Source organism: Uloborus diversus, chromosome 3 (genome assembly GCF_026930045.1).
Source record: "Uloborus diversus isolate 005 chromosome 3, Udiv.v.3.1, whole genome shotgun sequence".
In the NCBI taxonomy this organism is placed as follows: Eukaryota; Metazoa; Arthropoda; class Arachnida; order Araneae; family Uloboridae; genus Uloborus; species Uloborus diversus.
The window spans coordinates 75,752,142-75,767,405 of NC_072733.1; the positions used below are offsets into that span (position 1 = coordinate 75,752,142).

The following is a 15,264-nucleotide window of genomic DNA, read 5'->3' on the forward strand; positions in this document are numbered from 1 at the left end:
AGCCTTTAGAACCCAGTTCACGACTGTTTCATACGAAGCCCGTTTTATTTTACCGGATTTAGTAAAATGTTTTTCCCCATCAGACATCCACTGTTCCCACAAGTTCCTCACCTTGGACTTGAAGGACCTGTTGATTCCGACGTCTAGCGGCTGCAATTTTTTTGTTAGCCCTCCGGGGATTATGGCAATGGTTGCAGATGCAACCTTGAGGGCATTTTTCACATTTTCGCCAAGGTGCGCTTTCATGGAGTCCATTATAAGAAAAGCTTTGGGTCGAAAAAACGAATTTTTTCGTTTTCGCCACACGCTCTGTAGCCATGACATCATCACTTCTTCGTTCATCCAGCCCTTAGGATTTGCTCTAATTTCCACACCTTTCGGAAAATTTTCTTTCAGGAGCGTTTTCCTTTTGAAAATTACCATCGGTGGTAATTTCGCACCATTCGCGGAACAGCACAAAACAACAGTGAATGAGGTACGTTCATTCCTAGTAGTATGTATGGGGATGCTACTAGTCCCTTGGACATCAACGGTCCTGGTGGGGGGAACGTCGAATTGCAGCGGAACTTCGTCCATATTAAAAATTAAGTCCGCAGTGAAACTGTTGTCGGAGATGTTCTTCTTGCAGTACGCAAGGAAGTCTTCGGTTTTTTTTCGCCAGTCGTCGGGTAGTTTCTGCCCGACCGTTGAACGCGCACGGACAGCCAAGTTGCTCCGCTTCATGAATCGGTAGCACCACGTGGGTCCCGCGTTGAAATTGTTAATGCTCATAGCACGAGCAATAAGTTTAGCCTTTAGTCGGATGTTGACCGTTGACACAGCTTTTCCATCCTCTCGTTCTGCCAGGATCCACTGATATAGCTCCTTTTCTAATTCCGGCCAGTGAGGCTTTCCACGCCGGTCAGCTCGTTTCCGACGGTCACACGTTTCAAATTTCGACTTATTCTTTCTCCATAATCGAATATTCGATTCGTCGATGGAAAAAAGTCTTGCCGCTTCTCGATTCCCAACCTCGATTGCCTTTTCTATTACTTTTAATTTAAAGTCAGCCGTGTAACTAAAACGCTTTCTTTTGCATGCCGACATGACGAATTCACTATTGACAATTGCAAATCTCACCAAGCTAAGTAGAAAAAGACAAAATGTGAAATGAAATGGCTAGCGACGATCTCGCTGCAAAGTTCCTTGGACCATGACGTTACGGTGAGCGGAAGAAAAACCTAGGAAAACTGTGTTAAAAGGTAAAACGTCACACTTCCTTACTAGTATTGGCGAATTATAGGAGATCGCTAACTTTTCGTGAGCTCTTATTGGCTGGCGAGTTCGATTCAAATGTCAGCGTTCAATTCAAATTCATACTTCTCCGTACTACGAAAAATTTGAAGTATTACATAACTTACGGAAATTATGACAAAAAAAGACTACATATGCATGGATTTAACAAACTAATAGGATTTCTTAAGCGGAGAGTCTTATTTCACCCGAAATTCGGATACCACGCTAAGAACTACGTCCTTCGCTTCACGGCTTATTGTTAGCAGAGTCCTGTAAACTTAAGAGAGGGTGAGTGACGTGTAATTTGCGCCTATCGGTGATTGGAGGATAGCTTGAATGCGCCGCTTGCTCGGCTCACGGCAAAAAGAAGGGAGGGTAGCAGGAGCGGGGCGTTGGCTAAGAGCGATGATGCAATGCTTGAGGAGAAATCAGAAAACAACGTAAGGCCAAGCTAAGAGAAAAAGAAACGTTTGTTTCAACGCCATCTATTACTTCTTAAAAAAATTAACGGCAATTCTTGCAGAACTTGGGAATTTCACTTGAAACTTTTCAGATGAAATTTTTTTTTTTATCAGATTATCCGCGGCGGCGTATAATACGCACAATGAAATTTAGAACTTTTTCAACAGATAATCCGCGGATTATATACAGGAAAATACGGTAACAATAATCTCCAAAGGGCATAAGAATACTTTTTATATTATTATGAGTTAAATTTCAATATTTTATGTATAAATGTGAATTAGCAAATGATGCTGAAACTTATGTTCTTATTATCACCTAAGGGTCATTTCACGTCAAATCGCCTAAATGCCATGTGCTGTCATGTCTCAGATTTTGTCCATTATTTTTCACAAACAGATATCTATGAGAAAAGCCCAAATTAATTTTTTTAGATTTTTTGAATAAAAATTACGTTTTGAAGAATTTTTTCAAAAATTCGATTTTTGATCATTTTTCGAACTCACCGTTTTGGCATGAATTCAGAAAATCTCTAATTTCTTGATTTTTCAACCAATTAAGCTGAATTTGGTGTCAATTTCGAGCTAATAGTTTTCTCTTTCAGAGTGAACGACAGAAAGTATTCTGTGAACAGTTGGGTGTTGCCACTCTTTATCTAAAATCAGTTTTTATGTTTTTCAATTGGGAGATTAAATAAGTTATATCTCCGGACTACCTACTACAATCTACATCAATTGTTTTTTGTGGCATATTTAAATCATTTTCTCTTGCTATGTAGAAAAAAGTAGAAGGGTGTTTTTTGTTGTTTTGAAATAAAAAAAATTGTTTATTTTGCAGAAAATACAAGTTTTCTATTACCTTAAATCCCTTTTAAGATTAAAAAAAGGCCAAAAACTTTTCAGAACAATTAATACTGCACTCTCAAAGGATTTGTATCAATAGTTAATCGCTAAAAAGTTGTTTACTTTTGAAAATAATTGTGAAAAAGCCTCTGTTTCAGACTTTGCAAAAATAAATAAATAAAAACATTTTTGATTGAAAGTGTACTAAATATTAAGAATAATTATTTGAAGAATAGTATAAAAAATATTTCTAATGGTATTATTAAGCTTTTTTTTTACACTAAAAGATGGGGTGGAAAAAATAGTAATTACTATTGAAAAATTTTCATAACCTAAACTTGTTTGGATTACATAACACCTGACAATGATCTTCCGCTCTTACAATACTCATGCAATACCCATCATTCTTTCGCTTTGAAAGTTAATCGGCATATAGCTTTCGTCGATTATAAAATGTGAAATGAAAAGCATGCTTGTGCGGACGGCATTTTTAAAAAAAATTTACTATTTCCTTTGTATCAGAATTTCTTCAGAGAGGTTTTAAAATATATTTCAATCAGCAAAAATAATCTTCTTCAGAGAAATCTAGAGTTGTGGAGTACTTACTGTAAGAGTGGAAGTTCATCGTCAGGTGTAAACGTAATCCAAACAAGATTATGTTAAGTAAAGTTTTCAACAGCATTTTTTTCCCCCGTCCTTTAATGTCAAAAAAAAAAAAAAGCAAAATAATTCCATTAAAAATATTTTTATACTATTCTTCAAATTATTATTCTTAATATTTAGTACACTTTCAATCAAAAGTGTTTTTTTTTTAAATTTATTTATTTTTTCGAAGTCTGAAACGGAGGTTTCTGCACAATTCTTTTCAAAAGTAAACAACTTTTTAACAATTAACTGTTGATAAAAATCCTTTGAGAGTCCAGTATTAATTGTTCTGAAAAGTTGTTGGCCTTTTTTAAGCTTAAAAGGGATTTAAAGTAATAGAAAACTTGTATTTTCTGCAAAATAAACTTTATTCTTTTATTTCAAAACAACAAAAAACACCCTTCTACTTTTTTCTACATAGCGAGAGAATGATTTAAATAAGCTACAAAAAAAAATTGATGCAGATCGTAGTAGGTACTCCGAAGATATAACTTATTTGCAGAGGAATTAGTGGATGTTATTTTCAGTATTTTCAATGCTTCTTATAACTCGGGGACGGTGCCAGAGGACTGGAAGCTGGCTAACATTACGCCACTCTTCAAGAAGGGGTCTAAAGGTATTGCTGGGAATTATAGACCTGTAAGTTTGACTTCGGTGATTTGTAAGATTTTCGAAACTTTGATCAAAATTAAGATCATAATGTTCTTAGAGACTAATAGTCTGTTGACTAGTTTGCAGTATGGTTTCAGGAAAGGTAAATCCTGTACTACTAATTTATTGCATTTCTACGACAAGGTTACCTCAGCTTTAGATAACAAAAAATGTGTGGATGTTGTTTATATTGATTTTCAAAAAGCTTTTGACAAGGTACCGCATGTTGCTCTTCTCAGCAAGTTAGCTGACATTGGAATAGGAGGAAAAACTTTACTTTGGGTTAGAAATTGGCTTACTGGTAGGAAGCAAAGAGTAGTTGTGAGAGGAAATCATTCTAATTGGAGTGTTGTTTTAAGTGGGGTTCCTCAGGGATCAGTTTTAGGGCCTCTTTTGTTTATTATATTTATGAATGACATCAATGAAAATATTTCTGGAAGCATGAATTGCTTTGCTGACGATGTAAAAGTTATGGGGATTGTCGAAAATGAAGAACAAGTAAAACAGCTGCAAGAGGATTTAGATCATATTACTAAGTGGGCAGATAAATGGGGTATGGCAGTTAATGTAGGGAAATGTCAAGTGCTACACTTAGGTCATGGAAATAAGCGTATGAGATATCGTTTACAGGGTTCAGTCATAAATCAGGCAGAAAATGTTATGGATCTGGGTGTCTTTATAAATCAGGACTTCAAGTTTAGTCAACAGTGCAGTATTGCTAGTAACAAAGCCAACAAAATGCTTGGGTTCATCAATAGATCTATTTCAAACAAATCTAAGAAAGTTCTTCTGCCTTTATATAGGAGTTTAGTAAGACCTCATTTGGAGTATGCTGTTCAGTTTTGGTCGCCTTATCTGAAGAAAGATATTTTTGTATTGGAAAGGGTTCAAAGAAGGGTAACTAAATTAGTAAGGGGACTCTCAGATTTAGATTATGATACCAGACTTAATAGGCTTAACATGTATAGCCTGGAGCAAAGGAGAGTCAGAGGGGACATGATTCAGTTATTTAAATTTATCAAAATGAAAGATGTAAATGGATTAAATTTTTGCGGGGAAAGCAGGACGAGGGGTCATTGTTTTAAGCTATTTAAATCTCAGGCTAACTTGGAAATCAGGAAAAACTACTACTTTAGCAGGGTCGTGGGCACTTGGAATAGCTTACCGGAAGAGGCGGTAATGAGCAAGGGAGTGGATAGCTTTAAGAGGGCCATTGATCTTCATTGGGGACTAATTAATTGACTAGGACCAGCCTAGCTGGGCCCAGTGCCTGTTGCTGGTCGTCACATTTGTATTTGTATTTGTATTTGTATTTAATCTCCCAATTGAAAAAACATAAAAACTGACTTTAGATAAAGAGTGGCAACACCCAACTGTTCACAGAATACTTTCTGCGTTCATACTGAAAGAGAGAAATATTAGCTCTAAATTGATACCAAATTCAGCTTAATTGGTTGAAAAATAAAGAAATTAGATTTTCTGAATTCATGCCAAAGCGGTGACTTCGAAAAATGATCAAAAATCGAATTTTTGAAAAAAATCTCCAAAGCGTAATTTTCATTCAAAAAATCTAAAACAATTAATTTTGGCTTTTCTCTTAGATATGTATTCGTAAAAAAAATAATGGAAAAAATCGGAGACATGACGGCATGGCCGACTATTTAATTTAGGCGATTTGACGTGGAATGATCCCTAACTAAAATCAAGATCTAGTTATGATTTTAAACAGTTATTGAATTTTACTGATATTAGAAATGCAGGAAACTAATTTTTATACTTCAATCATTAACTTATACATTAGGCCTCAAATATTTAATATTCTAAGATGAAATTAGGTATTTACTATATTTTTCTGATTTGTATAATGTTACAGATTAGAATGTTTGTTTAAAAGTTAAAAACTTGAACCATGCAATGTAATGAAAATAAATCACCAGAGTAGTTATAGCAATAACATTTTTTGTATCTAACAGATTTTGTTTAATACTTTTGACTGAAAAATTAGAAATTCTATCATTTTTTTTTCAATGACTTTTTTTATAACACTCATATTTCCTTAAAAATTAGGATAGGTTGGTTTGTGTAAAAAAGACCCCTTTTGAGAACAGTTCGTTTTTGCAACCTTATGCAAAAGTTTTGAAACAAAAAAATTAAGTCTTATTTTATCTTGGACTTTATTAATGAAATAAAGTTCATCATTATTTTCTAAAATAATGCTTTAAATATTCTTGACTGTATTTAAAAAAAAAAAAAAAATTTAGATGGATGTCCCACTTACCCCATAATAAGGGATAAGTGGGTACCCCTTTTATTGAAATTTAAATAATGAAGGTCTAAAAAAGGGGTATGGAGGTTTTACTTGATAAAGTGTGTAAGTTTTTAGTATAAATTTTTTTTTTTGTGAATGTATACATTTATGAGATATTTACTGTCTTTTAAATATGTGTCACGTGAAATTTTACAACAATTACATCCGTAAAATTTATTGAAAGCCAATAGGTGCATATTTTACTTTTAACATATAAAGGCGTATTCAATAAACGTAATACAGTTGATTAAGGTCGATTTCAGTAAATTAACCAAAACTATAACCTGTAAAAGAAATTGTCAACACTAAATGGCTGCATTTGTTTAAAGTGTGCTAAGGAAGAACTATCATAATACTGGACTACTGGACTTCATCCTCAATAATTCTAACATCCTCTGCACCAGGCCAATAAAAACTTACCATTTCTATTAGGGTGGGTCGAAAAACCTTTTTTTGAAAATCTGTTTTTGGATAGTGCGGAAAAGTTGCTATATGGGCCCGTTATTACCCATAAAAAATTTCGCTAAATTTGTTTAATATTTAGCCAGCGCTATTTGACCTTGAAAACTGAAAAAAAGGGCGAAAATGCACCTTTCAACCCCTTTTTTGCAAAAAAAAACGGGGGGGGGGGGGGGTCAAAAATAAAAAATTGAAGCTAGTTTCAGCAAACATTAGAAGTATCTGTCAGTGAATTAGTTGAAATCCTCAAAGACTTTTATACATTTCGTAGAATATCTTTACTAATAATAAAGCTGAAAGTCTCTCTGTCTGGATTTATGTCTGGATGTCTGTGACACGCATAGCGCCTAGACCGTTCGGCCGATTTTCATGAAATTTAGCACTAAGTTAGTTTGTAGCATGAGGGTGTGCATCTCGAAGGGATTTTTCGAAAATTCGATTTTGTTCTTTTTCTATTTCAATTTTAAGAACATTTTCCGGAGCAAAATTATCATAAGATGGACGAGTAAATTACGAAATTATCATGACGTGGAACCGTAACATGGGAGAGCAAATGAACATAGCCAATTGGCGAGAAATTTATCATCCATTATTTGTAAATATACAGGTGAACCAAATGACCTTTTAATTTTCTACTATGGGCAAAGCCGTGCGGATACCACTAGTTTAGGAATATTTGGGAAAATGGATAGGGTAACAACCCTGAAACTATGAAAAAGAGAAAAAATATGTCAAAAAATTGAAACAAGTGTTGCTTTTGATGAGAAAGACATATCAGTAGCCAGCACAAGTAGATTCAGGGTTAAGGAAAGTCATATTACATTGAATAAACCTGAAACAGAGCTTGAATCAGGAGAAAGCACAGAAAATACAGATGACGATTTTAAATTGAATAATCCGCTTTCAAGAAAACGTAAGCGAACTGATGCGCCATCAACAACGACAAGTCAAATGAGACTTTCTATGCCTCATACAGCTTTAGCAGCAGATCTAACTGGCGCTTCAAATAGAGCAGGGGCTAAAATTGCTACAGCAGTTCTCGCTGATTTCGACTTAGTTTTTCCTAAACAAAACAAAAATATAAGGAGAGAAGTCGATAAAAAAAAGGAGCGAGCTGAGAGAAAGGGATTAAAGAGCAGTTAAAGGGGCAGCTATAAAGAGTTTGTATTTTGACGGCCGCAAAGATGACACCCTTCAAAAGACATCTAGCCATCAAAAATTAGCATCTGAAGCACCATGTAGCACTGATAGAAGAGCCAGGTAGCAAGTACATCGGTCATTTATCACTAACAGTAGTTGAAAGTGCAAAAAAAGAAAAAAAAATCGCAAGGTATTATAGGCTTTGCAAAAAAGTATAATGTAAGCTTGCTTAACTTAACGGTTATTGGATGCGACGGAACAAATGTAAATACGGGATGGAAAGGTGGTGTAATTCGTTTAGTTGAGACATATCTCCAAAGACCTTTACAGTGGAACATTTGTCTGCTGCATACTAATAAGTTGCCACTGAGGCATCTTATTCTGGAATTGGACGGTTGCACAAAGGGACCACGTTCATATTCTGGAGCTATCGGACAACTTCTTAGAGATTGTAAAAAAAATCCGGTGGTCAAATTTGATAAAACTAGTCGACCCGTGCGGAACTCCGCACTGAGCTTCGAATCGTTTTATAAGGCATTTCTCTCTTTAAAAATTTCAAAGAAAGAACATTATAAAGAAGAACCGAAAAAAAGTAAGCGCAGAAGAGAAGGCATGTAATTTAAAGACATCAGTAATAAAACCTCGTTAAATACAACATTGTGATAATTTGATCATCGCTTGCCTTTTGGTTGTACATATTTTCAATGCAAACATAAATATCATTAAAAGTGGTTAAGTAATGACTCGTGAAAAAGCAATAATTGTGCATGTGAAAAAAACAGGTTGTGTCAAATACAGTCCTGCCCATGTGAGCATCTGACAGGAAAAAAAGAAACATTAAAGAGATATTTATTGGCTCGGATTCGAATTGGCGCCATTCTGATTAACAGCCCGACACCCCAACAAACCTAGCAATTGCGCCTTCCTTTTCGAAAGCTATTCATTGAAGGAATGCGTAGTAAGAAACAGCAAAAAAGCTTTTTGCCAAAAAAATAATAATAATAATAAGATCATGCTTCTATATTTTGTCATTAACCAGCATGATACGATTTAAAATTATTCGTAAAGCATGGAATTTGATTAAAGAATGACGAATATCTCACAGTAGCGATAGAAATAAACATTCTAGAGAAGTAATAAATTAGATTGAAAGCAAGTGTTTTTATCTTTGAATATTGAACTATTTCACATAGAAGGTTGCTTTAACCGTTACGGCCTAAATGTATGCACATGTTTCTCTTTTAATCGAACACTTAAAATTCAAAACCAAAACCAGTTGGAGTCCGTTTTTTAAGTGTAATTTTTCGAACGTAGAGAAAATGTATTTTTTGGGTGAAACCCGGAGTTTTAAATTGGCGTAGAATTTTTTTCATTTGTATAAAAGGTCGAACACTGCTATTAGAAAAATCTGCATTTCAGCGTACAAAGAAAATGTTTTTCTGCACAAAAAGGATTCCCTTGAGGTAAATCTAATACTTTTTTATGCTTACATTATGTTTAGTGGTCTGTACGGAGTCAAAGCTTAAAAAAAGGAAGAACACCCTTCGATTAACAGTCAACTTATCCGAATGATAACTGTAGCCTGCATAAAGGAATCGAAATACCAAGTAGCATTCCCACTGCATTTATTTTATTACGTGTGTATGTTATGAGTACATGTAATGCGTAATACTAATATAAATTTGATATTATGTCGGACAGCCCAAGCTTGCCCAAAGTTCAGATAGTTTATAGCCGAACGCTCTACCGAAAAAAACTTATCAATTTAACCGAACAACTAAGTCCAGTGCTTTTAAGCTTTATTAAAATATAAACACACAATTTTTTTTTTTTTTTTTGCCGAAAGCGACGTAAAAAATTGGAAAACTGCATTAGAACTTTGCTTTAAAAAAAATGCATAAGAACTACAGGCTGCATCAAGGTTTTGAAACAGCAAGGAGCGTTTTCGAAAACTTGATTTTTCGACCGTAAGTCTATTTTTCGTCGTTAGCCAGCCTGATAAATTTAAAAATGAGAGGGGAATAATATATAAGGTAAGATATTGAAGAGAAATGTTTTTTTTTTTTTTGAAAATTTTTACAATTTGTTACCGCAGGCTGCTTGAACCGTTATAACTTAGATGGCAGCACGTGTTCATCATTTAACAGCACGGTTAAAATACAAAATAAATTGAACTATGCTCTTTTTTAAGAGTAGCTTTTTGAATGTAGTAAAAATGTGATAAGCTTTTTTTTTTTTGCAAAAAAAAAAAAAAAAAGAAAAAGAAAAAATATGTATTTTACCCATCAAATTGAGGTAGTAATTTTTTTATTTGTACAAAGAGTCAAAAACTCATTAGAAGAATATATATATTTCAATATACGATTTATTATTATTTTTTTCTGAACAAGAAACAATTCTATTGTAGTCTGAAATCTTAAACCTGTTACTTATATTTTCACTTACATTATGCTTTAATTTTCTTACCAGAGCCAAAGCTTGAAAAAAAAAAAACGTACAATTCAGAAGTACTTTAGCACAAAACCACATTAATTTTTCATAACAGCAAAGTGCGTTTCCTACTCATTTATTCTATTCCCTCATATTTGTTATTCACTTAATTAAGTATTCATGTAATGCACGATATTTCTCTAATTTTTTGATGCAGCTTGTCCGGACGCGGGCCCGAACACGCATTCTCCTGGCTACGAGGAGAACGCTCTGCCGATCAAGCTATTCAGCTCTGTCGGTCATAGTGCAAGTTAAAGTTATAAGTTTAACCGAAAGTCTCATTCTGGTTCTTTAAAACAGGTTTTTTGGCTCAAAAAACAATTTTTAGACCGTGGGTCTATTTTTCGTCAGTAGCCAGCACCATAAGCTTTAAAATAAGGTGTAAATCAAAGAAATCGATCAAGAATTGAGGAAAATCTGCCGTAGAAACCAAAAACAGGCTACAGAAATAATATATAAGGATTGACTGCAATCTTCTGTTTTTGGACATGGAAGATAGAAAAAGTTTAAGTACTGAACAACAATATTTGTATAGAATCTGTCTTGCCATAAAAGATGGTAGTTGTCCTTCTAGCATGGCTGACAGTAGCCCATGCAAACTCAGTCATGCGCGATGGTTGACTACTGCAAACCATTTGATACGCTTGTATATAGGCACACCAACTCCATCAGAAAATCTTACAATGCTTGTAAAGTATGTAATGTTAGTTTATGTTCCAATGTGGTTTGAAATAAAAATGAAACCAAACTGCCTGTATGGTGCCCAACATTTTTGGAAAATGATTTCTCTTGCAAGGCAGTTTCCAGACAACGTTAAGGAGATATTTTTCAAAGTTCTCTCAAATAATGCATATTTGGCTCATCCTGAACAGCTACTGTTGATAATGTTGTTTGACTCAAGAAAATACATTTGGGGATTAGCTGTTAGGTGCATTCTGAACTCTAGAAATAAGAAGACGAAGAGCTCGGATGGTGTACGATTTTTTAAGCGTCCTAAACTCAATTTTGAAGCCGTTGATTATGTCGACTTAGTTGCTTGGGCAAACTGTTGTTACAGAGCCACCTCTTACAATGCATCTAAAAGACCAACAATTGAAAGAAATGTGCGAAGAACAGCCTAGAGTTCACTTTCGAGAAATTTCCCTGTCACACGCAAGCTGTGAAACGTTGTGTGAAACTAATAACCAAAGTTGCAATAAAAGTTCGTGGTGAAACTGCACGAGGTGGATACATTCGTGCCAAACTTCAAACTAGGAAAGAACATCCATCATTTGATAACAAGGGACAATATTATTCCAAAAAATAATATTCATTATGCCTGAGGTATTATAAATCAAATTTAAAGATTTCTTTTTCAAAATTTTATTATCTTTATATGTAATTCTAGAAAATGTATGATACTACTGCGTGATAATAATTACTATGATTAATACTGCTATGTAATTAATTAGTCTATGATATAATTTTGAAAACTAATTTTCACATTGGTTTTTAAAGAAATTCAATATTTTTTCACTTTTCTCCAATTTTTGATTGCAGAAAGGGGCGGTTAAATGCTCATTAAAATCAATGAAGCATTTTATGGGCTCAAACTGGCTCATTATATGACATTTTCGGTGCATTCCAGCAAAATATTTGGAATTTAGTTTTTTTTAAAAATTTCGACAAAAATTCATTTTTCACTTTCTTTTCGGTTTTTCAGTGTCAAATAGCGTTGGCTAGATATTTTTAAATATCCAAGAAATTTTTTGTGAGTGCTAACTAGCTCACTACGCAACTTTTGTGCGCTATCCAAAAATTGATTTCGAAAAAAAAATTTTTTTGGCTTATTTCGGCCCACCCTAATTTCTATTCATTCTTGCAGTATTAAATTTTTTTTTAATGAGTACATAATCACCAGCTTTATCAGTTTTTGTAGCCGAACTATCAATTCCTACTAGGTCATCATAGTTGTCTTGTATTTAGCTAATACAAATATTTAATTAGAGTTGCTTTTGATTTTGAAATCCCCATTATTAAAGGGGGACCCACTTATCCCTTATAGCAAAAATTTACAGGGTAAGTGGGACCCCTCCTCTTAAGCACTTATAATTATATTTTTTTACAAAAAATCTTGTTGCTATATGAACTTTAGGTTAAAATATACATGAAAACTTAATTATCATAAAAAAGTAATAAAAATTAACCTGGAAACACTTCTTTGAAAAATGTTGTTTGAATTCGCAAAGAAAACTTTTTCAGAATTATTTCTTTTACTAAGTGCGAAAAAAAATCGGGAAACCTTTTTCATTTAAAAAATACATGTACAATAAGAGTAAATTGTAATTTTCGAAAACTTGATTAATTTCAACAGAAAACCCCACAACTATCTCAAACAAGCGTTCCAAGGTATAGGTTTCTCGATTTTTTTCCCATTTGGTTGTCGAAAAAAATGCAATATTAATGAAAAATAATGATAACAATTATGTCCAAGCAGTGAGTAAATATATGAATAAAATTATTATAATCAATATCAGCTTGAAGTTAAGTCAATAGAACATTAACATTTATTTTTATCTGTTAAAGGTTGTGAAAGTAAACAATTATTTCGCTTTAATTAGTTCTCGAAACATGTCATGAAATTTACAACTAATTAAAAAAAAGTATTTATGTAAATAATTGTACTACATTCTCATTTCGTCATTTATTTACCGGAATAGAAAAATTTCAACTCGTAATAAATTTAACATCGCACAGTGCAATATTAATAGCAGACGAGTTCGGCAAGTTGGTGATGAAAAATAATTTTTTCCATCAAAATACTGCGCTAACTTCCTGTAGACGAAAGCCGTACATCGTCCACTAAATTAGCCCCTTATTGGAAACCAACTGACCAGTAGTTTTTTTCTGTTTTTGCTTTAATAGCTGCCTCTAAAAAAATGAGAAACTTAGCATCATTTACATTGATCTGCTGCGATTGTCGGGAGCAGCTCGCCGACAGCGCGCTCTAAAAAAGTGAACAATCGTTGCCACTTTTACACTAGCAAACCCATAGGACATTTCTCTTCTTCTTCCTACTCCGTGGTAGTAAGTATGAAAGTTGTGGGAAATTTAATGTTCTTTAAACTTTACATTTGATACTTTTTTATAAGTTTAACCATTTCGGAGTTATTTTGGAAAAGACAAAAAAAGTTTTATAAGTTTTTGTGATTTTTTGGCTTCTAAAAGTTCTCCCGGGGTCTTTCGTGTTGGATATCTTGGTTTTTCCATGTCGGCACCAGTATGTACAAACTAAAAAACAAAAATTTTCTTCTCCATTGTTTGCAAGGAAAATTTGATGCATGTTTCTTTCTGACAATCTAAAAAACGATGAAGAATATCTTTTTTGTGTGATATTTAGTGATGAATGCTTAATATGCAGTGCTTTAACATATGAAAGAATTGGGGGGATAGGCAATCCTTTCCAAAATTAACTGTAAGTATAAATAAATTTTCACTCTTTTTTATCATTTGGTTTAAACATACATGATTTTGTCAAATCTTGGAGACCATGACAATATTCATAAAATTGAGATTTCTTAAAGCCTAATAGCATTGTTTTAATAAAAGATTATTCAAGACTTGTAAGTTGTATTAAAATTGCAAATATTTAACTTGGACATTCTTAAAATTGAGTTTCAACTGTATTTTGAACAAGCATCCCAACCCTGGAGTGTTCATCCCCCAACAGCAATGCCCCCCCCCTCCCAACACCACAAGGTTCCCCAGAAGCAAGAGCTCTGCCCCCTTTCCCCTCCAGAGAAGAGAAAAATACTCCTTAAAACATCCTCTAGAAATTCCAATGCTGCAGGCTGCCCCATCATTTGCGTAGCTGGGCAAATCTCAGTAACTCTGTCTCTTTCTTTCTGTTGGTGGAAGTAGCTTTCATTCTATAAGCTTTCTCTTTCAAACTTAGGAATATTTGTTTCTGTGCAGTAAAACCTAATTCATATTATGAAAAGTATGAATCACACAAAATTACAAGATGACTGTGTGACATGGTTGGTAAGGTTAGTACAAAAGAAAGAATGACTAAATACACAAGCAAAAGGAAAGAATTAATGAACCAAGATTTAAAAGTTACTTAAATTTGCCTTCTGTATTTCCAGGAAAACAAAGATTTCACTTACACAAAGTAAAAATTAAAGAATTTTAAGTATGTTCTTGTTAGCAGGTCTTTTTACTGTGAAGTCCATTTGTGAAAAAACAAACCCAAATGTATTCACTCTGTAAGTTAAGAACTTTGTCAGAGCTCAACTGCATGTATCCAAATAACATCAAATATGCATATTTGTTTTATAAAAACTTCTGTTGTTGAATGCTGAAATTATTATTCTTATTTTTTCTCAAGGAAAACGTTAATGCTGCAGTTTGCTACATATACAGATTTTTCAAATGACACATTCAGATCTCTAAATATCAAAATTAAAAAAAGTGTGGAATCTGTTGCTGGCGAGGATGAATATAAGGATTTTACTGATAAACACAGGTAATGTATACATGACTGAACAGTTTGACAGAGAAACTGCCACACCATGAAAAAATGAATGAAACTAGCCAAAGAGAGAGCTATTTCTGGACAAAGTAAAATTGGAAAATAAACTGATTACAACAGCTGATGGTTTTAAAGCTGTCAATGAAATATGTAAAAAGTTGTAAATATAAGTATAAAAAAATATTTAAATGCAATGAAATTAATTATTGAAGATATAAATTCAGAAAAAATAGAGTCCCGTAAATATCAATTAAAAACATTTGTTCGATTTGCTAATCGTTTAAGTTTATAGCACAGAAAAAGTGCTTCTGTGGGGTCCAAAACGACCCTACTCAAGCTCCAGGGCTTCCAAATGGTCCGCTTTTCCCGCCAAAGTTCGTTTTTTTGAGTAAAGTCCGCTTTAGACCTCTTTTTAACATTTTGGTTCGATTAGTCTGCTTTTATGTTTTTAATTAAAAATTAGATGTTAAAAGCTTTCA

General features: G+C 33.6%; 1 protein-coding gene across 1 annotated transcript in view; it reads left to right on the forward strand.

Annotated features, from left to right (window-relative positions):
* The window catches only part of LOC129219400 (tyrosine-protein kinase Fer-like), a 127,932-nt gene that overhangs the window by 58,173 nt on the left and 54,495 nt on the right, over positions 1-15,264 (forward strand). Inside the window, exon 7 of the mRNA XM_054853789.1 lies at positions 14,642-14,779. Coding sequence (XP_054709764.1) covers positions 14,642-14,779 — 138 coding nt within the window. The remainder of the gene's footprint in view (positions 1-14,641; positions 14,780-15,264) is intronic.